General features: G+C 44.0%; 1 protein-coding gene across 2 annotated transcripts in view; it reads right to left on the bottom strand.

The window, feature by feature from the left end:
- Positions 1-25,269, bottom strand: part of coq8aa (coenzyme Q8A, genome duplicate a) — a 40,167-nt gene that overhangs the window by 610 nt on the left and 14,288 nt on the right. The window contains exons 5-14 of one of the 2 annotated variants that reach the window (XM_014205230.2): positions 13,628-13,702; positions 11,168-11,293; positions 7,460-7,545; positions 7,045-7,185; positions 4,169-4,250; positions 2,075-2,168; positions 1,001-1,142; positions 608-715; positions 327-392; positions 154-240 (exon numbers count right to left, since the gene is read on the bottom strand). In XM_014205230.2, coding sequence (XP_014060705.1) covers positions 154-240; positions 327-392; positions 608-715; positions 1,001-1,142; positions 2,075-2,168; positions 4,169-4,250; positions 7,045-7,185; positions 7,460-7,545; positions 11,168-11,293; positions 13,628-13,702 — 1,007 coding nt within the window. The remainder of the gene's footprint in view (positions 1-153; positions 241-326; positions 393-607; positions 716-1,000; positions 1,143-2,074; positions 2,169-4,168; positions 4,251-7,044; positions 7,186-7,459; positions 7,546-11,167; positions 11,294-13,627; positions 13,703-25,269) is intronic. The other variant, XM_014205231.2, reaches the window with a different exon arrangement.

Below are 25,269 nucleotides of genomic sequence, written 5' to 3'. Positions count from 1 at the left end.
GTTTTAGTGGGTTCAGGGGGAGCCATTTTAATTAAGTTATGGGTATTCACTACTCAGTTTATGCCACGGAGTAATGGAGAGCCTTCTCAATTCAATGTCTATGACTAAATAAACTAGTATGTGGCATTGTCGATTACGAATGAATTGACTCACTTTTGACTCATAACCTGTGAGGAACTTCATGTCTACTGATCTCTTCCGAACCCCCTCTCTGTCTCCCTCTGCTGCTGACTTGATGAGCTGGTTAAAACAATGAATGTCACACACGTCGAAGAAATCATTTTGATCGGCTATGTTTTGTTGTGGGATAAAGCCTAATACCTTACCTCAATGTAGATGTCAGTGAAGTCCTCACTAAATCCTCTCGTGGCTCCGAAATCCAACAATGCAACCTATGGATGGAACAGAAGTAATGTTTAGTCATTCTAAGCATTCAACAACATCATCATGCTACTGGAGGTGGTTACTGCATAGGCTTGGCAGGCTCTACAGAAGACACCAAGAAGACAAGACCCATTTAAACAGAGAACCTTTAGGAGGGTCCTCAACATTAGTTACAGGACTCTTAATGATGAAGTCGTTAACAAGAGTTAAAAGGCAGACTCACCCTGTGTGTCTGTGGGTCGTAGAAGAAGTTGGACCAGTTGGGGTCAGTCTGCATGTATCTGAACTCAAACAGCTCCCTTAAACAAAGTTTCAGGATATTCTCACAGATCTGACACACACATAGCGAGAAAGAAGCAGAGAGAAAGAAAGATACTTTAAGAACACACATTTTTCAGTCTGCAATTTCACCACCAAGGGGCAGTAATACACTGTAGCAGGTGTTTTGGCGGGTGAGGTGACAGAAATGAGTTTGTTGTAGTGGCGTTTGTCTTACACATCAAAACAAGCTTGGCAAGCAGAAAGCACACATCAAAATCCACAAGTACAGAATGTACAATAAGTAAACACATAATGGTGGCCTTTGTTAATGAACACAGTTGCAGCATACAGTGACCTCGTTCTTGAGCTCCTGGGAGAGTTGTTCAGCCTGGTCCAGAGGGAAGCCTGGGACCAGCTCTGTGGTGAGGACAGCGTGGCTGCTCAGCTCGTCTATTACATCTGGTACGTAGAAGAACGGGTGGTCTTTCAGCAGCTCCCTGTACCAATCACATAACCATCGTCAGACGCAGGAACAACACAACACACAGCTTTGAAAACTCAGCTCTTAGGACTAAATGGGAGTATATGTACATTATTTATGTCATGACAATTCACAGGGTATTTCCAGTGTTTTCAAAAGGCATTATGTTACTGTATGAATTTATAATAACAAGGTATGATCTTCTCTTCAAACTCCACAGATGTATCAGTGAGTGACCTCTACAACAACTCATCTCCACAATCCCTCAAATAATCCTGTGTCTACACTCTAGCTGTACAAATCACTGTTTAATACTGTATGAACATGTATAGAAGGGAGAGTGTCGCCGGCCATGGTCAAGGTGAAAAAGCATGTCATCCACAGCTGGTGCGTACTGTATGTAACAGGAGCCTCCTCTCTGGACATAAATCTTATCTCACCCTCACCCTGCCAACAAACCTGGGGATGATGGAGCGGGGACAGGGGGCATGAGGAGAGGGGGTGCTTGTTGTCTCCTTGTATTATGTCCAGATCGGCTATATTTAAATGCTGGCTGTAGATGAATGATGCACTTTTATATCAAAGTCATCAAACCAACACTCCCCAGAGGGCTGGAGTGGCTATTTGTAGACCCTACCGGCTACAGTACATTTCCTGATCTGAAGTCATATGATATGTTGTGTTGTCCTCCCACCACGATCTGGAAAAGGCACTGTGTTTAAGAGATTCATTTACCTTGTCCCCCTTGGGATTTATGGATTTACTAAGTGGTCACTAAAAAGCCACAGCTTGGGTCATCACAAATTCCTATTGCTTGGCTACATCCAAAAGATAAAGCAATCTCCCGCCCCTTCATTTCTGGAACTTGCAGTGACGATTAGATGATGAAAGTAGTTACGGGGAGGTGGTCTTTAAGAGAAAGCTCATCTGGCTGTTTTGATCACTCACTGGAATTTCTTGGCACATTTGGCCTCTCTTATGTAATCACATTCCAGTGCCAGCTCTCTGCTCATCACCTCAATCAGATGCTCAGGGAAGAGACCTGCACAAGATGTTAACAGAGGGAGAAAGAGCGAGAGAGATATAGAGAAACATATGGATTATGGTTGACTGAGGCCTAGAGGGAATGTGTGCTCGGATCATTCCCAGAGTACAGTGGAGGCCCAGACTGAAGGGTATTGGACACCATCATCGATTATCTGCTGGGTGACTCTCTGCTATCGACGACAGCGTGGGCTTTATTTTTGGCATGCGGTAACTGTCAAAGGCACGTTAGTTAGAAATTGTCATGTAAAAACTGGTGCACTGGCATTTTCTACCCCTTAAGCCAGGTTCGACAATTTACCTGTCTAACATCAACTTGTTTGCGCTGAGGTGGAGGTGTGGAAATAAAATGTGTACCAAAATGCCAATTTCAGTCAGCGCAACTAGAAATATTGAAGAAGGACCGAAAGCTGGTCTTAGCGGAAATACAATTGGTTATGGAATTGATTTTGCCAGCAGATGTGCACACAGTAGTCGTATGTACATCACCAATGTTTAAAACAGACTGCATATAGTTTTTCCTCATCTTTAAAACATTTTTATGCATCTCGGACCAAACAGTCAAATCGCGGGAATTCCGATCGCTGCCTGTGGTGCTGAATCAGCTTGTAGACTATTTTGCCTGTTTTTTTTGTTTACCTTTCACGTGGCTAAGTCACTACCGGCCATATCAACGACGATGGTAGACTATAGCTACATTTACATTTTAGTCATTTAGCAGACGCTCTTATCCAGAGCGACTTACAGTAGTGAATGCATACATTTCATACATCTTTTCTCCGTACTGGTCCCCCGTGGGAATCGAACCCACAACCCTGGCGTTGCAAACACCATGCTCTACCAACTGAGCCACACGGGACCACTACATATATTTGGGGGAGCAGTAACGATGAATGGACATTCCCCCTTTCTCGTTATATTGGACATTTTACAGCTCCTGTGAAAAGTTTGGATGTGCGTTAAACCCTCTTTAGTCTACATTGTCTTAGGCCTAATATGCCCACAGGGAGCAATTATGGTAACTGTATTTAGACATAGCCTATTTAAAACAAGTTGTTTTGTTTTAGTCAAATTTTATTCAAATTATTAACTGTCTTTTTAGGTCTTATCTTTAGTGAATTTTATCTTGCTTAGTGCTCAGCAATGGTAGGAACTCCTTCAGGACTGTTGGAAAAGCTTTCCAGATGAAGATGGTTGAGAGAATGCCAAGTGTGCAAAGCTGTCATCAAGGCAAAGAGTGGCTACTTTGAAGAATCTCAAATAAAAAAAAAAATTTGAATTTGTTTAATACTTTTTTGGTTACTACATGATTCCATATGGGTTATTTAATAGTTTTGATGTCTTCACCATTACTCTACAATGTAGAAAATAATAAAAATATTGAAAAACCCTAGAATGAGTAGGTGTGTCCAAATTTTTGACTGGTACTGTATATCCATATTTAAGCCATGCATATTTAGCAAATATGGGATAGGCATAGATTTTGTTTCTGTAGGCTATTTAACAAACTAGGCTATTACGGACTAACATTCGAATTGTAGCATGTGACAACATAATACATAAAAGACCGTAAATGCACAACTTGAACCAATCACATATTTATCAATGGAGCACGTTCTGATTGGCCAGTGAAGAGGGTCAAGACTCAACATGCCTTCAACTTGTCTATTCATCAAAACCCAGCAATTTCGCGCCACAGCCAGCTACTGAGCCCATAATTCTGGTTGTAAAAATAGCAAAAATATTTCTGACACACACCTATAGCGCTACTGCCTGCTCTTATATTTACCATTGCATTAGGGTTGTTAAAATAGAGCCCCGTGTGTGTGTGAACAGGATCAGAGTGTGTGCTTACAGGGAGGGGGGCAGTATATTCCCCACGTTATGTTGTGCTGCATGTGTGATTTACGTTACGTCATAAATGTGATTACTACATCATGCTACAAATAAAAAACGAATTCTACAAAACAAATCTGAAATCCGTTCAGGGATCGTCACCTTCAGGCAGTGCGTTGCTCATGGTGAGGAGAGTCATCAGGTTGTTGATGTCACTGTCGATGCTTTTAGCCACTCCGGGATACTGCATGGGACAAACAGAGCAGGAGAAACAGCATGACAAAACAACCATGTTTACCAGTTTGACTCCCTGACACCAAAAACCAGCCCTGACGACAAGCTCCGATGTGAAAACACTGCCATGATAAAAGGGACACCATAGTGCCCTCAAAGCTCATCACTAAGCTAAGGACCCTGGGACTAAACACCTTTTGCAACTGGATGCTGGACTTCCTGACGGGCCACCCCCAGGTGGTAAGGGTAGGGAATAACATATCTGCCATGCTGATCCACAACACGGGGGCCCCTCAGGGGTGCGTGCTCAGTCCCCTCCTGTACTCCCTGTTCACTCATGACTGCAAGGCCAGGCAAACTCCAACACCATCATCAAGTTTGCCGATGACACAACAGTGGTAGGCCTGATCACCGACAACGATGAGAGAATCTACAGCAAGGTCAAAGACTACACTACAGAGGGTAGTGTGTACGGCCCAGTACATCACTGGGGCCAAGTTTCCTGCCATCCAGGACCTCTATATCAGGCGATGTCAGAGGAAGGCCCTAAAAATTGTCAAAGACTCCAGCCACCCTAGTCATAGACTGTCCTCTCTGCTACTGCACGGCAAGCAGTACCGGAGCACCAAGTTGAGGTCCAAAAGGCTTCTTAACAGCTTCTACCCCCCAAGCCATAAGACTCCTGAACAGCTAATCAAAGGGCCACCCAGACCCCTCTTTTACGCTGCTGCTACTCTCTGTTTATAATCTATGCATAGTCACTTTAACTTTACCTACATATACATATTACCTCAATTACCCGGTGCCCCAGCACATTGACTCTGTACCGGTACCCCCTGTACATAGCCTCGCTTGTTAATTTACTGCTGCCGTTTAATTATTTGTTACTTTTATTTTATATTTTTTTCTTAATAACTTCTTGGTGACAGGGAGCAGTATTCAGAAATTCAGATGAATAACGTTCTCAAGGTAGGATATGCATATTATTAGTAGATTTGGATAGAAAACACTGAAGTTTCTAAAACTGTTTGAATGATGTCTATGAGTATAACAGAACTCATATGGCATGCAAAAACCTGAGAAAAAAATCCAACCAGGAAGTGGCTTGTAGTTTTTCTATCTAATCCCTATTCAAACTACAGTGTCTGTGGGGTCATTTTGCACTTCCTAAGGCTTCCACTAGATGTCAGTCTTTAGAACCTAGTTTTATGCTTCTACTGTTACTGGGCAGAGAATAGGAGCTGACTCAAGCCTGGGGCCCATGAGTTGTTTACTGCGCGAACACGTAGGTGCGCCCTTCCTTCTTTTTCCTCTGTAATGAATCCGCTATTGTCTGGTTGGAATATTATCGAAGATGTATGTTAAAAAGACCCTAAGGATTGATTGTAAACATCGTTTGACATGTTTCTACGAACGGTAATGGAACTATTTGACTTTGTCTCTGGTTTTGCGCTCGCTCGATCTGAACGAGAGAACAAAACGGAGGTATTTGGACATAAATATGGAGTTTATCAAACAAAACAAACATTTCTTGTGGAAGTGGGAGTCCTGGGAGTGCATTCCGACGAAGATCAGCAAAAGTAAGTGAAGATTTATAATACTAATTCTGAGTTTAGTTGACTCCAGAACTTGGCTGGTAACTGTATAGCTTGCTTTGATGGCTGAGCTCTGTACTCAGAATATTGAAAAATGTGCTTTTGCCGTAAAGCCATTTCAAAATCTGACACAGCGGTTGCATTAAGGAGAAGTGTATCTATAGTTCTTTCAATAACTGTTGTAAATTTTATCAATGTTTATGATGAGTATTTTTGTAAATTGATGTGCTCATTCACCGAAGGTTTTGGAGGGAATACATTTTCTGAACATCACACGCCAATGTAAAATGGGGTTATGGATATAAATATAAACTTTATCGAACAAAACATACATGTATTTTGTAACATTGAGTGTCATCTGATGAAGATCAAAGGTTAGTGATTAATTTTAGCTGTATTTCTGGTTTTTGTGACGCCTCTCCTTGCTTGGAAAATGGCTGTGTGGTTTTTCTTATTTAGGCGCTGTCCTAACATAATCTAATCTTATGCTTTCGCTGTAAAGCCTTTTTGAAATCGGACACTGTGGTTGGATTAAGGAGCATGGCTGTTGATAGTGTGTACCGCAGCTAGCGTCCCACATGTCCCAGAGAGGTTAACTTCTTAAAGCATTGTTGGTTAAGGGCTTGTAAGTAAGCATTTCACTGTAAGGTCTACACCCGTTGTATTCGGCGCATGTGACAAATACAAATCTGATTTGAAATGCTAATGAGACAGGAATTTAAACTTCTGAAAAAGCACTAAGAGCCACGTCTATATACAATTTTGGAGATACATCTCTATAGTTTATGAGAACAGACAACAGAGCTTACTCTAAAGTATTTTGAGATAAACAATACAGAGTTGACACACAACACACTCCCATGTGATTCAAAGGTCATGTTTTATCTTTTCAAGGAAAGACGAGCATTGCCTTAAATGGAGCCATGAGAACAGCAGAAAAACAAATCAGATTGTGGAGCTAATGCTGCTGGTCACTGCTGATATTTGTTCTCGCATTCAACATCGGTCATTTTTACACTTCGGACTATTACGTCAATGCAGCAGATGAGGCCTTCAAAGTAAAAACAGAGGATATGAAATGCCTATATTGTGATGTAAGGTTTGAGAGGTTTGTTCAGGAGGGTGCAACATTACAGAATGTTCAGATATAGAAATATATTGGTGTAAAACACAGCATCCTCCTGAATGACTCCCAGGTCTCCATCTCACCTGGATCTTCATGGCCACCTCCCTGCCGTCCTTCATCTTAGCCAGGTGGACCTGTCCGATGGAGGCCGCAGCAAACGGCCGCTCCTCAAACGAATCCAGCTTGTCCCTCCAGTTAGGGCCCAGGTCGTTGTTGATGGACTTCTACACAGGGAAAGGGACACATACCCAATGGCAGCTGCCTCAACAGCGTATCACTGCAATGGGCTATAGCCTTCAATGATGGTACCTTATTAGAAGACTAATAGCTATCTGTTATTCACTTTCATTGTCTTGTCATGACTGACTGACTGATTGATTCATGACTCAAAGAGCAGCTTGTTACATTTTTTTTTTCTAGTACTCCCCTTTATAGCCAGGGGCTACAGGGCTAGTGACGAGGGGACTTAAGAGTAGGTTATTAAAGGTGAGACATTACCGTCATCTGCTTGATGGGCATGAAGTCTGCACTCTGTCTCACACGCTCAAATATCTTGGCCAGCTGGGGGTTGATGAAGGCATCATCTGAAACACAGATGACAGGGAGAAGGCAGTGAATGACTGATCAGGCTGATTGATGCACAAGTCAGAACAAAACATGAGACAAGTCATCTTGTTTCTGTCTGTCAACCTGTTCACACTATGCACCAACACAGGACAGGAAATGACAGGTCTTAATCACAATGTCTTGTTCAGTTAAAAATGACAAATTAATATAAATAAAATCTAAGGCCTTAGTACCTCTGGGCATTTAGAGTTTCACAATTTACAGGTCCTTGCCATTGTTCACTAAATGTCTCTGGGAGGCCAAGATGTTTGTCACAGCAACCACCTTCACATAACTGAAGCTGGCAGTGCCGTAAAAGGGCCCTTAGACGTGTTATAGCAACAGAGATGTCTGTGCATGTTAAACAAAACAAAGTGGTGTGAGCCGCACTGCAGGGCATTGTGGGTAAGATCTACAACAGTATAAACATTCCGACAACAAGTGGGGGAAAAAGCACCGGAGGAGAACAGCAGCAAAACACATGACGGAGGTCAGAGGAAGAGATTCCTGCCAGATTCAGCTGATTGTGAGTGAGGGTGACTTTACTCAGTGTTTAGGCTTAGTTTGGCAGAACCAAAATATATTCTCTGAATCACATCCATCGGCCTGTTTTCTGAACTGAGAATTACCGAAGTGGTGATTTTACCTGTCTTACTTTAAATTACAGTGATTATTATGGATGTTTATCATGATTTATCTGTTATGATCAGACAGCCATTGAGTCAAATCATTAAAGAGATTCTCTGGTACTTTTGTATACTTTTTAGCCAGTAGTTCTGAAAGTAGGCAAACGTGGTCCCCTAAAATTGCATACGCGTCACATATGTGCACCAGGTCATTGTGCTCTCTCCCGCTCTGCTGTGTGTGCATCTTGATAGCTGTCACTCACATGGCGAGGGGCTGAAGCTCATTGGCTAGAACTCAAATTGCTAGGGGGCTGGCCCATGTTGGGGAAAATGGCGCACCACTGCATACAGAAAAACAGTCACTTTCAAACTAGGGATTTAGTGGCTAATTAAGGTAAGAAAGTAATTCTGCTCATAGATGTTAAACCTCCAGCCCAAAGCAGGAGGTTTATAAAAAAAAATAATAATTGTAGTCGCCAAAGTTCCAGAATATGTCTTTAACCCTTTACACATGTAGAAATGGACCTATATGGATAGGGGCAATTTTAAATGATTCTAACAGAATAAGTATAAAAAGCATATGCATGACCATGGTAGCAAATTAAAGAGAACACTTTGGAGTTCATGGGGAAATGATCAGGCCGAAGGCGAGGACAAAACAGTAAATCTGGCACAAGGATGAATCCAAACACTAAACTGTTGATTTCGTGTGCATTTCACATTTACTGTACATTTCCCAGCAATGTATACTCTGGACACATTCAGTAACATAACAATATTCATGGAAAGTTTGGGGTAGGTGCAACAAAATAAAAAAAAGATGACAAGTGTTTGAGTGAGAGGTCTAACTGGTGTCTCCAAGTGGTCACAAACACACCTCTCCAAACTGTGCACAGTTCCTAAGTCATTTCAACGCACATTTATGACTCAAAGAAGAGTCTTCAAATATATGTTGCTTTGTTGAGCTCTCCTAGCTTTGTCGTTGAACTTAAGCAAGCACACGTGTAGCTTTTTTCCTTTGGAACACAGCCCTGCATCCCCACCATCACACAATTACTGTTGTTGTTTACACAATGCAAAAATGTACTATTAGAAATCACAATCTGGGTCAGGTGGGCATCATTTGAAAGTTTGTCCTATTGCCAACGTGACTAGCTAAGTTATGAAATACGAACTTAGTGTTAGGCTTTCACAAGGCACTTCAGACAGATTGACTCCATTCTATGCGCACCAAAATGACAAACGTTGATACTGTAAATTATATGAGTTTTCAATTGTGGAAATGTGAAGCGCACATTTGTACTCATGGGTGTGTGGCTTGCTTGTAGGACATCAAATCGGTATTTATTATAATCCTCACCGTCTCATCTTTCAGAACACATGGACTCCTCTCGAATTACAGCATTTCCTACACTCCGACAACAAAAAGTGCAAAAGTAACCCAATTAGCAGGAGGGATGGGGCATCTTTTTGTTGTCTCAAGGCTTAAAAATCCTTCTTCAACCTGCATCCTCCCCTTCATCTACACTGATTGAAGTGGATTCAACAAAATCTATCAATAAGGGATCATAGCTTTTACTTGGTCAGTCCATGTCATGGAAAGCGCAAGTGTTCATAATTTTTTGTAAACTCAGTGTATGCCCCAGGTTGATAACAATAACTGAAATTCTACTACTAAATCTATTACTAAGATTCTGCATACAGTTAAGACCTACCTGTATGCAATACCTTCCTAGAATACCAAGCCAGTTTGAAAACCAGTTGTGTCTAAAAACAGCAGAGGACACCTGCTTAGTCACCTCTGTTTACATAGGGAAATATCAGCTGTTTTCTAACAAGTAGCGATTCTGGAGCTTTGGTAGAGACCGGCCACTTCAAGACTCAAAGGTTGCAGTTCTGACATGGCTGGTGGATTATTGTGAGCCCTGGCTATGCCTTGGCTGTTGCTGTCCCTCAATAGTACATTTGGTATGTGTCACACAACTGACATGACAATGGCAGGAGAATGCCTGAGCATTGAGTTGCATTAATCCTATGCTGTGCTACCTGTCCCAGACCTGCTGTCCCAGACCTGCTGGAACCCTGACCTGTTCACCGGATGTGCTACCTGTCCCAGACCTGCTGTTTTGAACTCTCTAGGCACAGCAGGAGCGGTAGAGATGCTCTCAAGGATCGGCTATGAAAAAGCCAACTGACACTTACTCTTGTGTTACTGACTTGTTGCACCCTCGACAACTACTATGATTATTATTATTTGACCATGGTGGTCATTTATGAACATCTTGGCCATGTTCTGTTATAATATCCACCCGGCACAGCCAGAAGAGGACTGGCCACCCCTCATAGCCTGGTTCCTCTCTAGGTTTCTTCCTAGGTTTTGGCCTTTCTAGGGAGTTTTTCCTAGCCACTGTGCTTCTACACCTGCATTGCTTGCTGTTTGGGGTTTTAGGCTGGGTTTCTGTACAGCACTTTGAGATATCAGCTGATGTAAGAAGGGCTATATAAATAAATTTGATTTGATTTGCTCTGTGGCGCTGTTTACCAGCTAGCTGGAGCAGTTGATAATTAAGGATGGGCATGTGTTGTTGTGAGCCGACCTGAGGTGAACTAGGCGATGCATGAAGAGATGCCAGTGAGCTGGGAGAGGGCCAGAAATAACTCCCGTCTCCGTCACATACTAATCTACAGAGGCTGGATTTAAGGCCTCACGGTATCAGCCCAGCGGAGGTTATGAAGATGACTCAAGACTGCCCTGACACTAGGGGAAAGGGTCATGCAGCCTGCCATGCTGCAGCACAGTAGACGTCGCTGGTGTGGGCAGTAAAAAGACGGAATGGCAAAGCCACAAACAACATCTAACCATAGGTCAACAGAGCAGCATAGAGGGGTGACTGGGGTCGCAACGGGAGAGAATGTGTGGAGATCAGAGAAGGTGCTACTGGAGGTGTGTATTACAACGTAAGCCAGTTGTCACCTTGAATGCTGAGCATCTGGCCCAGTTTGAGTGCGGCGCCGCGGACCTTACACAGCGTTCTGACGATCCGCTCTGCGTTAGCCTCCGACAGGAATGGACTGGAGTCCAGAACGGCCTTCTTGTCAGCTGAGGGGAGAAATAACAGTCAGCTCTATGCTAAACTCTGAGGTTGGCATGGAAAATGTGATTTTCCCGGCGAGAGGTAAACTAAATGTTGAATCTCACGGGTTTAGTGGATAGGTAGTACAGGTATGGCTTAAGGGAGATAACTCTTTAATAAATGATATGTAACTACAACTCGAGTTGGGATCATTTGAGGTAAAGGTGGCCAGCTGTTAAGTCAAAACAGTGATATGATAACTCCTGACTGAGGAGAAGGCCTAACGCAGTGAGAGAACAGTGAGACGGGTCACTTCCACGCTACTGACACTCAGCACATGGTGTAGAACACCAGCGCTCTTCCTCACACCCTGTCTAGAGCACCCCATTCCCATAATAAAAACGTGTTTACTAGAAGACTGCTGAGGCCTGATATGTGAATGTCTTCCCTGGTTATACCGTAGTGTGTTCAGTCCATGTGGGGTGTGTACGTCAATGTGTTCTATATTCCTGGGTTTGTTGGTGTAATGTAGTCTCTGATTAACTCATTAGGCTCCATCTGTGGCGTTTACACTGGGGATCACCGTACTCCTCCCTCCCCCTGCCGGCTGCTCTCCCTGGACGAAGATACACCAGGGCACAGCCTGAACACAAACCAGCTTAAAGCCTACCCACATTCCAGACATTTAACCAAAAAATATGTTTAGAAAACGAGGCATTTTCATAAACCAGTGAGCTAAACAATCAGACAAGGAATCTTGTCTCTAGGTCAGGGCAGCCCAATTTCGGTCCTGCAGGGCCGAAACTTCGTTTTTTTGTTTCTACCTGGTAGTTACAGTAACTGCACACACCTGGTGTCCCAGGTCTGCATTAGTCTCTGATTTGGAGGATGACAACCAGAAGTGTTTCGGCCCTCCAGGACCCAGGACCCAGCCCTGTTCTAGGTAGTGCTTTGTGTAGCAGCACCAGTCGGTCTGGTTTGAAGCCCCCAGACACCCTCCAGCAGAGAAAGAAGACCCGCCTGCCAGGCAGCCCAGGTGGAGTGGGGGGGGGGGTCAGTGGGCCACAGTCAGAGCGGTGCAGACTAAGGCGTTAGGAGCAGAAGGAGATTTAAAAAGGACTGTTATCTTGAACCAAGATTACCTCAGCCAAAGTACTGCTGCTACGTCGTATCCCCCAGGACAGTCTTGATTAGCATAACGTCAGACCACCAGTAGATCTGCTCTGATGACCAGCTATACTCTACCACTACATACTCACTTTGTATTGTGCAGCAATTATGCTCATTTGAGAATGATGTGTACTTGTATACCATCTATGACTTAAGTTTCATTTGTATTTTACCCCCTTTTTCTCCACGATTTCGATCTTGTCTCATCGCTCAACACCCCAACGGGCTCAGGAGGCGAAGGTCGAGTCATGTGTCCTCCGAAACATGACCCGCCAAACCCGCCCGCTTAACCCAGAAGCCAGCTGCACCAAAGTGTCAGAGGAAACACCGGAGTCGCTAGAGCGCGATGAGCCAAGTAAAGCCCCCCCCCGGCCAAATCTTCCCCTAACCCGGACGACGCTGGGCCAAACGTGCACCGCCCGATCACGGCCAGTTGTAATACAGCCGGGATCAAACCCGGATCTGTAGTGATGCCTCTAGCACTGTGATGCAGTAGCTTAGACCGCTGCGCCACTCGGGAGGCCCTTATCAATCATTTCTGATCCATGGATTAAAGTTGGAGCTTCATTCACAGCCCTAGATTCAATGTACTTGTCTTTCTCCCAGGGTATTAAGGAGACAATGGCTCTGTGAATAGCTGTATAGTTGCCCCTGCACTAGATTAGACTACCACACCACATCCAGCGGTCGAGTCATGGCACGGCAGAAAACTAATTGAAGAGTGCGCTGGAAAGGTCAGCTCAATAAATGGCCCTCTCCAATTCTTCCCCCGACAGCTGCAGAGGGTAATATCACAGAGGTTAGTTTCATTAAGGGCCCTTTGTAAGAGCTAAGACCACCCACACACACACCTCAACTGAACCTAACTATAGCAGAGTCTAAGAACTATAGCCTAGCGTTTTTAGCTACGCTGAATGACGTTTGATTGATTTTGATATGAATTATTATGCCTCTCTGCATGTCTGTATAGGTTCATCATCATAGCATGCCCTTGTCCATTGCAAGCTAATTGAAAAGGTTGATGTCATTCCTAGACGGGTTACATCCGGCAAGAAATGTCAAAGGGGCATTGCGTGCATGTTACTGCTGGGTTAAGCGTCTAGTATGCGAGTGTGCATGCATGTACATGTAATGTCAAACATAAGCTCGCTTCCAGATACCGTAGGAAACAGCTTATGTTAAACAGTTACCGTTATCCTCACTTGGCCTCATGCTCTTCTTGGCTACCTCAGCCAGCGCTCCGAAGCCCAGTCCTACAGCCAGACCTGTGAGGACACAACACACCAGTGTTAAGACATCCTTTCATTATGACATCCTGTCATAACATGCTGTTAAGCTCTGGGTCATTCAGTAGGGTACAACGTTCTGGAACGTTCAGATAGAAATACATTGTGTAGAACAGACATGGTTCTCTGCCATGAAGCGCGAGGAATCGTTCCAGCTCTATTCATGGCCTTTATTGACAACGTTCAGATTATTGTGCCCTCCAAAAAAAGGTTAATAAAACCAATTTTTACATTCTTAAAATATTGCACAGTATAGCTCATTGGGTAAATTGCGTCGCCTAGCCTTTTGCTTTCCCCATGACACATCAGTCAGGTCAAATCAGTACCTGCTAGCTCTAGGAACAGTCATTTATGCCAGTCTAGTCTATTTAAGACACAGATGCAGTTTAGTCTTTTATTTACAGACAGATGTTAATAATAGAACCTCCCAAGACTGTCTCTGACAGACTATTTTGCCATTTCAATAAGTTAATTTCAATAAAAACCTTGAACCCACCTGTCCCTACCGAAAGAATTGCCGGGCTCGAGGAGCACCAATAGCCACCAGTCTAATAAATCCATTTAACTAGAAAAGCCTGGCCTCATTGGACCCCCTTCGTACAAATGTAATTTGGTTGTGTTTATAAAAGGTGTTAGGTAACAGAATACGAAGTGTAAATATTTGAAAGAACGTAACCTTTTCATTAGTTTGTTACTGTGGGCTATACGTAAAAATGATTGTATATATTTTTTTTTAACAGAATTTCAAGTATAAAAGCCATTATATTCGTGGAGTGCCTTCATTACAACTATGAAACAAAAAACATGTGCATTGAAACACAGTAACGGCATATTTTTATAATGACAAAACAAATTTTAAAAAACAGTCAAAGAAAATATCAGTAGCCTAAACATCAGTATAGGCTCCAAGCTTGCTTGTGTATAGTGAAATCAGCACAAAAGCAAGAATGGCATTGAAAGGCAGTGAAAAAAATTACTCTATTATTGTCAGTTATTGGTCACATTATTTGTGGCCTCACTCGCGCTTACACTATGGTGTGCGTCTTCACGCAACAGATCTCATTTAGCCGTTATCCCTTGTCCTAACAGTCACCACAAATCTGTGTCACTTTCACTTGATCGCAACACTTCCCCCAAACAACTCGCTTGCAGCTGAAACAAGTGTCGTAGGTTCTGTTCCGAGTGCATCTGCCCAGCTTGCAGTTTCTCCTCCCCAGGAGCTGTGCGCAATGTCTCTCACGTAGCCCATGTGCCAGACTCATGATGATGAAGTCTGTCCTGCTCATGGTGTTCATGCACTGCTTTAACAACACTTCTGCGTTGATAGCAGCCAAGTCAAGCATGTTGTAGAACACAGCAACAGGCCAGCGTGCTGAATTGATAGCAGAGCAGTTACAACACTGACTGGATCAACCCTTTGGTGTCAATTCTGGCATAGTTCTCTACTTGTGACTACGCAAGAATTTGGGCACAGAAGAGTAATGCGTCACTGTACTGAGAATATGAGGGGCATCCAGATCTGCAGCACAGAATTAAGATCACACTTAACTGGCACATTCCATGGAATGTACGGTAAATGTTGAAAAAGTGGGGAAATACTGTTAACTTAATGTGGCCGACGAGCTGTTTGCACCATTTGAACCCGTGACCTTAGAAATCCAAAACAAGCCCCGTCTTTTCCCCTCTGTTATGGAGAATTCTAGGTCATATCCTGCCAATGATTAAACTACCAGGCTGTTTTCCACAACACCAGGAGAAAGCCTGATCAGTTAGTCAGTCAACCATGCAGCCACACCTGTGGTCCAAAACACCATGTGTATTGTATACTTTGAGTAGCACTTCCTACACTGGTTAGATCTAGGGCTGGGAAATGTGAGGGACCTCACGATACAACACTCACGATACTTAGGTGCCGATACGATATTTATTGTGATTCTCAAGATTGTATATGTATTGCGATTCGATTCTGCGATTTTATGTTCCAAACATATTACTCACTATATGTCTGCTTCAGAGACGAGAGAGCACGAGAAAACGAGTTTTGCTCAGTCAGGGAAATAAAAAAAAGTGCTGAAAACATGTTGGATCACTACTTAAAAAGATGGAGAACAAGCTACAGGATGAAACAATTTTATGTAGGTACAGCAGACTAGTGCTACTGTATTTACACTGAGTGTACAAAACATTAAGAACTCTTTCCATGACAGACTAGGAGAAAGCAATGATTCCTTATTTATGTCACTTGTTAAATCCACTTCAAAAATCAGTGTAGATGAAGGGGAGGAGACAGGTTAAAGTTTTTGTTAAGCCTTGAGACAATTGAGACATCGATTGTGTATGTGTGCCATTCAGAGGGTGAATGGGCAAGAGAAAATATTTAAATGTCTTTGAACGGGTATGGTAGTAGGTGCCAGATGTAGGGCTGTCGTGGTGACCATATTACCGCCACACCAGAGTCACGGGTCATGACCGCAGTCAAATTCCCTGTGACTGTTGGTCACGGTAATCCCAATCCAAAACTGTGCAAATGAATGGCGCTGACAGGTAGCCTACCAAACTTGCTAATGGCAAATCACTCTCTAAACACATCATGATTGAATTTGAATAATGGAGGACAAAATGGTGCATACCGTTCCTAAAGGACCTTATGGACAACCGGTCTGATCCGAGTGAGGGAAGCAGCAGAAAAACTAATAGTTTTGCTACTTTAAAAAAACAAAATTGTATTGTATTTTTCACCTCTTTTTTTCTCCCCAATTTCGTGGTATCCAATTGGTAGTAGTTAGTCTTGTCTCATCGCTGCAACTCCCATACGGACTCGGGAGAGGCGAAGGTCAAGAGCCATGCGTCCTCCGAAACACAACCCAACCAAGCCGCACTGCTTCTTGACACAATGCCCATCCAACCTGGAAGCCAGCCGCACCAATGTGTCAGAGGAAACACCGTACACCTGGCGACTGTGTCAGCGTGCCACAGGAGTCCCTAGTGTGCGACGAGACAAGGATATCCCTGCCGGCCAAACCCTCCCTAACCCGAACGACGCTGGGCCAATTGTGCACCGCCCCATAACTTTACTGCGCTTCACCGTCCTACAGTTAGCCTACCCCTAACAGAGAAGATGGCGCCATACTGGATGTACACCGTTTTGCAAGCGCCGACCCAATTTTGCGATTATTTTCACAATGTATCCACTATTATTTCTTACAATCGACAAGAACTCTAACTTCCGATCTGATGTTCCTTACCCCAATTCCGGCTTCTACTTGGACTCATCTGCCCTGGGCTCTCTCTATAATTTCAACCCAATTTTTGCACTATCCAAGAGGAAATGCCGGCATTAGAGGCAAGAGAGAGGGGATCCTGGTGAGATTAAGGCAAAGGGAAAAAGGGCCACCTCTTCGCTCCATTTAACTGGCTAATGTTCAGTCACTTGATAATAAGATTGATCGGAGGTCATCTCAGATTTTTTAGCAACGGGACTCTCGGAACTGCAATATTCTTTGCTTTTCAGAAACATGCCCCTTGGACAAGATACTCCCCACGACTATCCAACAGGATGGATTGTCCATTCACAGGACTGACAAGACATTGGAGACGGGGAAAACCGATGGGGTGAGGGGTTTGCCTCCTCATCAACTCCAACTGGTGTGCTAATTCCAGCGCGGTGGCAGTGCGACTCACTGTTCACCAGTCTTGGAATACCTGATGGTTGAATGCCGACCCTTCTACCTCCCAAGGGAGTTTTCAGCTGTATACATTCTACCTCATGAAAATAACTAGCTGGTGCTTAACAGACTGTACAAGATTATAAACAAGCAGGACACCCTACACCCAGAGGCTGCCTTTCTGGTTGCCAGAGTGTGGCTCAAAACTAAAGAGCAGGGCTACCACACACAGAGCTATCGCAGACAACCCTGATGCTATGGCTGATGACAGGAATAAGTACAAGAAGGCCTGCTTTGACCTCCGCAGAGTCAAAACGAGCAAAAGGACAATATAGGAATAAGGTGGAATCATATTACACTGGCTCCGCCGCCTGCGGCAGGGGCAACAGTCCATTATGGATTACAAAGGAAGACCCCATCCGTGATCTCCCCAACGATGCCTCTCTACCATACGAACTCAATGCATTTTATGCACGCTTGACAACATCGAGCCGGGTGTGAGGGGCGTTACCGACCCAGAGGACTGGGTGATCTCGCTCGCCGAGGCTGACGTGAGAAGGGTCTTTAAAATCAGGTCAACACCTGCAAGGCCAAGGGCCCCGTCGGTATTCCAGGGCGCGTTCTCAGAGCATGTGCAGAACAGCTGGCCGGCATATTAACGTCATTTTTAAACTCTCCTTGTCTCAGTCTGTAGTCACCACATGTTTTTAGATGACCACAATCATTCCTGTTCCTGAGAATTCTAAGACTTCATGCCACAATGATTACCGCCCTGTAGCACTCAGTTCTGTAATCATGAAGTGCTTTGAGAGGCTGGTTGTGGCACACATTAACTCCATCTCAATTGCTCTCCACCTACATAAGAGGAATACCTATGTGAGAATGCTGCTCATTGATTACAGCTCAGGGTTCAACACCATTGTCCCTTCTAAGCTCGTCACCAAGCTTATGACTCTGGGTCTGAACACCTCCCTCAGCAACTGGATCCTGGACTTCCTGACGGGCCGACCCCAGGTGTTGAGGGTAGGCAACATCACCACCACGCTGACCCTTAACACAGGGGCCCCACAGGGGTGTGTGCCTAGTCCCCTCCTGTACGTCCTGTTCACCCAGGACTGTGTGGCCACGCATGACTCCAACACCATTATCAAGTTCGCTGACGACACGACGGCGGTAGATCTGATCACCGGCGACGTTAAGTCAGCCTACAGGGAGGAGGTCAGTGACTTGGCAGTGTGGTGCCGGAGCAACAATCTCTCCCTCAAAGTCAGCAAGACCAAGGAGCTGATCATGGACTACAGGAAACGGGGGGGGGGGGCATACCCCAACCACATGGACGGGGCGACAGTGGAGCAGGTAGACAGCTTCAAGTTCCTCGGTGTCCAAATCACTAAAGACTTAAAATGGTCCAACCAAACACTCACACGTGAAGAAGGTGCGACAGTGTCTCCTCCCCCTCAGGAGGTTGAAAAAGTTTGGCATGGGCCCTCAAATCCTTAAAAGGTTCTACAGCTGTACCATTGACAGCAATATTGACTGACTGCATCCCTGCTTGGTATGGCAATAGCACCACCCTCAATCACATGGCACTACATGCGATTGAGGGTTGTGTGGACATCCCAGTACATCACTGGGGTTGAGCTCCCTGCCAGACCCCAACCACCCAAGCCATTTACTATTTTCTCTGCTGCCGCACGGCAAGAGGTGCTGATGCATTAAGTCTGACACTAACAGACTCTTGCACAGCTTCTATCCCCAAGAAATACAACTGATAAATAGCTACACGGCCTGAGTTCACCGTGCATCATTATTGAACTTTCATTTCAATATTTGCCCTCTATGCACTCCGTCATTTACTCACGCACACATAAGATGCACATACATTTACACTGACTCGACACACCCACTCACATGCAAGCTGCTGCTACTCGGTTTATCTTATATCCTGTTGCCTAGTCCCCTTACACCTATGCAAATCTGGTATTGGATCCGATGTTATATATATTTCCTGTATATAGTATGCTTATTTACTTACTTTGTGTATTTCATATTTCCTATTCTTATTTCTTGTGGGGGTTTTTTTGTAATACATTGGTTATTTACTATTGCATTGCTGGGTTTAGAGTTTGCAAGAAAGGCATTTCACTGTACGTGTGCATGTGACATTAAAACTCAATCCAGATTATAGCGTAAAATAGCTGCCTACCTGTTGGCTTTTGGTCATTGTAGCCTTTCTTTCGCATTTCACTTAAATTCTGTCATTTTAATTCAGTCTTCCATTGATTATATATCCCCTACATTTCTTGTTACACAAGCATGACAATTACAGGCTGACAAAAAGTCATGACAGCCACAACCCTTGCCAGGAGCACCGATGTGTGTCAAAAACCACAATGCTGCTTGGTTTTTCACGCTCAACAGTTTCCTGTGTGTATCAAGAATGGTCCACCACCCAAAACATATTCAGCCAACTTGACAACTGTGGGAAGAATTGGAGTCAACATGGGCCAGTATCCCTGTGGAATGCTTTCGACACCTTGTAGAGTCCATGACCCCCGACGAATTCAGGCTGTTCTGAGGACAAATGGGACAGGGTGATGCAACTGAATATTAGGAGGGTGTTCCAAATGTTTGGTATATGAGACACACACACACACACACACACACACACACAGGGTTTTTCTTTATTTTACTATTTTCTACAGTGAAGACAACACTATGAAATAGATTGTTCAAAGTTGGTCAAAGTTGGTCACAATTTGCCTTGATGACAGCTTTGCACCCGTTTGGTATTCTCGCAACCAGGTTAATGAGGAATGATTTTCCAACAGTATTGAATGGATTCCCACATATGCTGAGCACTTGATGGCTGCTTTTCCTTCACTCTGCGGTCCAACTAATCCCAAACCATCTCAATTGGGTTGAAGTCAAGTGATTGTGGAGGCCAGGTAATCTGATGTAGCACACCATCACTCTCCTTGGTCAAATAGACCTTACACAGCCTGGAGGTGTGTTTTGGGTCATTACCATGTTGAAAAACAAATGATAGTGGGACTAAGCACAAAACAGATAGGACGGCGTATCGCTGCAGAATGCTGTGGTAGCTATGCTGGTTAAGTGTGCCTTGAATTCAAAATAAATCACAGACCGTGTCACCAGCAAAGCAACACCACACCACCTCCTCCATGCTTCACGGTAGGAACCACACATGCAGAGATCATCCGTTCACCTACTCTGCGTCACAAAGACACGGCGGTTGGAACCAAAACTCAAATTTGGACTCGTCAGACCAAAGGACAGATTTCCACCAGTCTAATGTCCATTGATCGTGTTTCTTGACCCAAGCAAGTTTCTTATTATTATTGGTGTCCTTTAGTAGTGGTGTCTTTGCAGCAATTCGACCATGAAGGCCTGATTCACGCAGTCTCATCTGAACAGTTGATGTTGAGATGTGTCACTTGAACTCTGAAGCATTTATTTCTGAGGCTGGTAACTCAAACGTATACTCTGCAGCAGAGGTAACTCTGGGTCTTCCTTTCCTGTGGCGGTCTTCATGAGACAGTTCCATCATAGTGCTTGATGGTTTTTGCAACTGCACTTGAAGAAACGTTCAAAGTTCTTGACATTTTCCAGATTTACTGACCTTATCTTATAGTAATGATGGACTGTCGTTTCTCTTTGCTTATTTTAGCTGTTCTTGCCATAATATGGACTTGGTCTTTTACCAAATAGGGCTATCTTCTGTATACCACCCCTACCTTGTCACAACACAACTAATTGGTTCAAAAACATTGAGGAAAGAAATTCCACAAATTAAAAAGGCACACCTGTTAATTGAAAAGCATTCCATTTGACTACCTCATGGAGCTGGTTGAGAGAATGCCAAGAGTGTGCAAAGATTATCAAATCAAACTGTCACATGCACCAAATACAAAGGTGTAGACCTTACCGTGAAATGCTTACTTACAAGCCCTTAACCAACAATGCAGTTCAAGAAATCAAACAAACAATGTTTTACCAAATAAACTAAAGTAAAAAAATTATAAAAAGTAACAAAATAATAACGAGGCTATATACAGGGGGTACCGAGTCAATGTGCGGGGGTACAGGTTAGTCGAGGTAATTTGTACATGTGGGTAGGGGTAAAGTGACTATGCACAGATATTAAACATTGAGTAGCAACAGTGTAAAAACAATGTGGGGGGGTCAGCGCAAATAGTCCGCATGGCCATTTGATTAATTGTTCAGTAGTCTTATGGCTTGGGGGTAGAAGCTGTTAAGGAGCCTTTTAGACTTGGCACTCCGGTATCGCTTGCCGTGTGGTAGCAGAGAGAACAGTCTATGACTTGGGTGACTGGAGTCTGACAATTTTTTGGCCCTTCCTCTGACACCGCCTAGTATAGAGGTCCTGGATGGCAGGAAGCTTGGCCCCAGTGATGTACTGGGCCATACGCACTACCCTCTGTAGCGCCTTACGGTCAGATGGCGAGCAGTTGCCATATCAGGCGGTGATGCAAGCGGTCAGGATGCTCTAGATGGTGCAGCTGTACAAGTTTTTGAAGATCTGGGGACCCATGCAAAATATTTTCAGTCTCCTGAGGGGGAAAAGGTGTTGTCGTTCCCTCTTCATGTGTTTGGACACCAAGGAACTTGAAACTCTCGACCCGCTCCACTTCAGCCCCGTCAATGTTAAATTGGGGCCTGTTCGGCCAGCCTTTTCCTGTAGTCCGCAATCAGCTCCTTTGTCTTGATCACATTGAGGGAGAGGTTGTTGCCCTGGCACCACAATGCCAGGTCTCTAATCTCCTCCCTATACACTGTCTCAGCGTTGTCGGTAATCAGTCCTACCACTATGTCGTCAGCAAACTTAACAATGGTGTCGGAGTCGTGTTTGGCCACACAGTCGTGGGTGAACAGGGAGTACAGGAGGGGACTAAGCATGCACTCCTGAGGGGCCCCAGTGTTGAGGATCAGCGTGGCAGACGTGTTGTTGCCTACCCTTACCACCTGGGAGTGGCCCGTCAGGAAGTCCAGCATCCAGTTGCTGAGGGAGTAGTTTAGTCCCAGGGTCCTTAGTTTAGTGATTAGCTTTGCGGGCACTATGGTGTTGAACGCTGAGCTGTAGTCAATGAACAGCATTCTAACATTGGTGTTCCCTTTGTCCAGGTGGGAAAGGGCAGTGTGGAGTGAGATTGTGTCATCTGTGGATCTGTTGGGGCGGTATGAGAATTGGAGTGGGTCTAGGGTATCCGGGATGAACTGCTGATGTGAGCCACGACCAGACTTTCAAAGCACTTGACGTGAGTGCTACGGGGCGGTAATCATTTAGGCAGGTTACCTTCACTTCCTTGGCCACAGGGACTATGGTGGTCTGCTTGAAACATGTAGGTATTACAGACTCGGTCAGGGAGAGGTTGAAAATGTCAGTGAAGACACTTGCTAGTTGGTCTGCGCTGCTTTGAGTACACGTCCTGGTAATCCATCTGGACCCGCAGCTTTGTGAATGTTGAACTATTTAAAGGTCTTGCTCACGTCGGCTACCGAGAGTGTTATCACACAGTCGTCCGGAACCTCTGGTGCTCTAATGCATGCTTCAGTGTTGCTTGCCTCGAAGCAAACATAAATGGCATTTAGCTCATCTGGTAGGCTCGCGTCACTGGGCAGCTCGCGGCTGGGTATCCTTTTGTAGTCCTTAATAGTTTTCAAGCCCTGCCACATCCGACTAGTGTCAGAGCCAGTGAAGTAGGATTCGAACTTAATCCTGTATTGACTCTGCCTGTTTGATGGGTCGTCTGTTTTGTTGTAAGCGCCCGGATTAGTGGCCCACTCCTTGAAAGCGGCAACTATAGCCTTTAGCTCAATGCGGATGTTGCCTGCAATCCATGGCTTCTGGTTGGGATATGTACGTACGGTCACTGTTCACTACATGAAATGAGTTGCAAAATGAATAGGAAATGTAGTCAAGACGTTGACAAGGTTAAAAATAATGATATTTAATTGAAATAATTGTGGCCTTCAAACTTTGCTTTCGTCAAATAATCCTCCATTTGCAGCAATTACAGCCTTGCAGACCTTTGGCATTCTAGATGTCAATTTGTTGAGGTATCTGAAGAGATTTCACCCCATGCTCCCCGAAGCACCTTCCACAAGTTGGATTGGCACTTCTTACGTAGCATACGGTCAAGCGGCTCCAACAACAGCTCAATAGGGTTGCGATCCGGGGACTGTGCTGGCCTCTCCATTATAGACAGAATACCAGCCGACTGCTTCTTCCCAAAATAGTTATTGAAAAGTTTGGAGCTGTGCTTTGGGTCACTGTCCTGTTGTAGGAGGAAATTGGCTCCAATTAAGCACCGTCCACAGGGTATGGCATGGCGTTGCAAAATGGAGTGATAGCCTTCCTTCTTCAAGATCCCTTTTACCCTGTACAAATCTCCCACTTTACCACCACCAAAGAACCCCCAGACCATCACATTGTCCCCACCATGCTTGAATGTTCTTTTGTGATCTGAACACCTCAAACTTAGATTAGTCTGTCCATAACACTTTTTTACAATCTTCCTCTGTCCAGTGTCTGTGTTCTTTTGCCCATCTTATTTTTTTTATTTTTTTATTTTTTTAAATTGGACAGTATGAGATACGGCTTTTTCTTTGCAACTCAGACTGGTGTTTTGCGGGTACTATTTAATGAAGCTGCCAGTCAAGGACTTGTGAGGCGTCTGTTTCTCAAACTAGACACTAATGTACTGGTCCTCTTGCTCAGGGGCCTCCCACTCTTGTGCGCCGGGGCCTCCTACTCTTTTTTTCTGGTTAGAGCCAGTTTGCGCTGTTCTGTGAAGGGAGTAGTACACAGCGTTGTACGAGATATTCAGCTTCTTGGCAATTTCTCGCATGGAATAACCTTCATTTCTCAGATCAAGAATAGACTGACGAGTTTCAGAAGAAAGTTCTTTGTTTCTGGCCATTTTGAGCCTGTAATCGAACGCACAAATGCTGATGCTCCAGATACTCAACTAGTCTAAAGGCCAATTTTATTGCTTCTTTAAAAATCAGCACAACAGTTTTCAGCTGTGCTAACAATTGCAAAAGGGTTTTCTAATGATCAATTAGCCTTTTAAAATGATAAACTTGGATTAGCTAACACAACGTGCCATTGGAACACAGGAGTGATGGCTGCTGATAATGGGCCTCTGTACGCCTATGTAGATATTCCATAAAAAATCTGCCATTTCCAGCTACAATAGTCATTTACAACATTAACAATGTCTACACTGTATTTCTGATCAATTTGATGTTATTGTAATGGACAAAAAAAAATGCTTTTCTTTCAAAAACAAGGACATTTCTAAGTGACCCCAAACTTTTGAACAGTATACCAGCTGAGCACATGTTTTGTCCATTGAAATAACATCTAATTGATCAGAAATACGGTGTAGACATTGTTAATGTTGTAAATGACTATTGTAGCTGGAAATGGCTGATTTAATGGAATATCTACATAGGCGTACAGAGTCCCATTATCAGCAACCATCACTCCTGTGTTCCAATGGCACGTTGTGTTAGCTAATCCAAGTTTATCATTTTAAAAAGGCTAATTGATCATTAGAAAACCCTTTTGCAATTATGTTAGCACAGCTGAAAACTGTGCACACACACACCACTTTTTTGTGTTGTTTACAAATAGATAGTCAAATATCAATATAATAGTCAAAAAATTATATTGCGAAATGTAACTATGGATTTCCCCACCACCATCACTAGTGAGATCCCTAAGGGTTGTTCACAGGACACAGTTAGCAGGGTGCATATCAATCAAATGTATTTATAAAGAACTTTTTACGTCAGCCGATGTCACACAATGTATAGACACTAAGTGCTAAA

Source organism: Salmo salar, chromosome ssa06, assembly GCF_905237065.1.
Source record: "Salmo salar chromosome ssa06, Ssal_v3.1, whole genome shotgun sequence".
NCBI lineage: Eukaryota > Metazoa > Chordata > Actinopteri > Salmoniformes > Salmonidae > Salmo > Salmo salar.
This window is presented reverse-complemented; position numbering and strand designations above follow the sequence as displayed.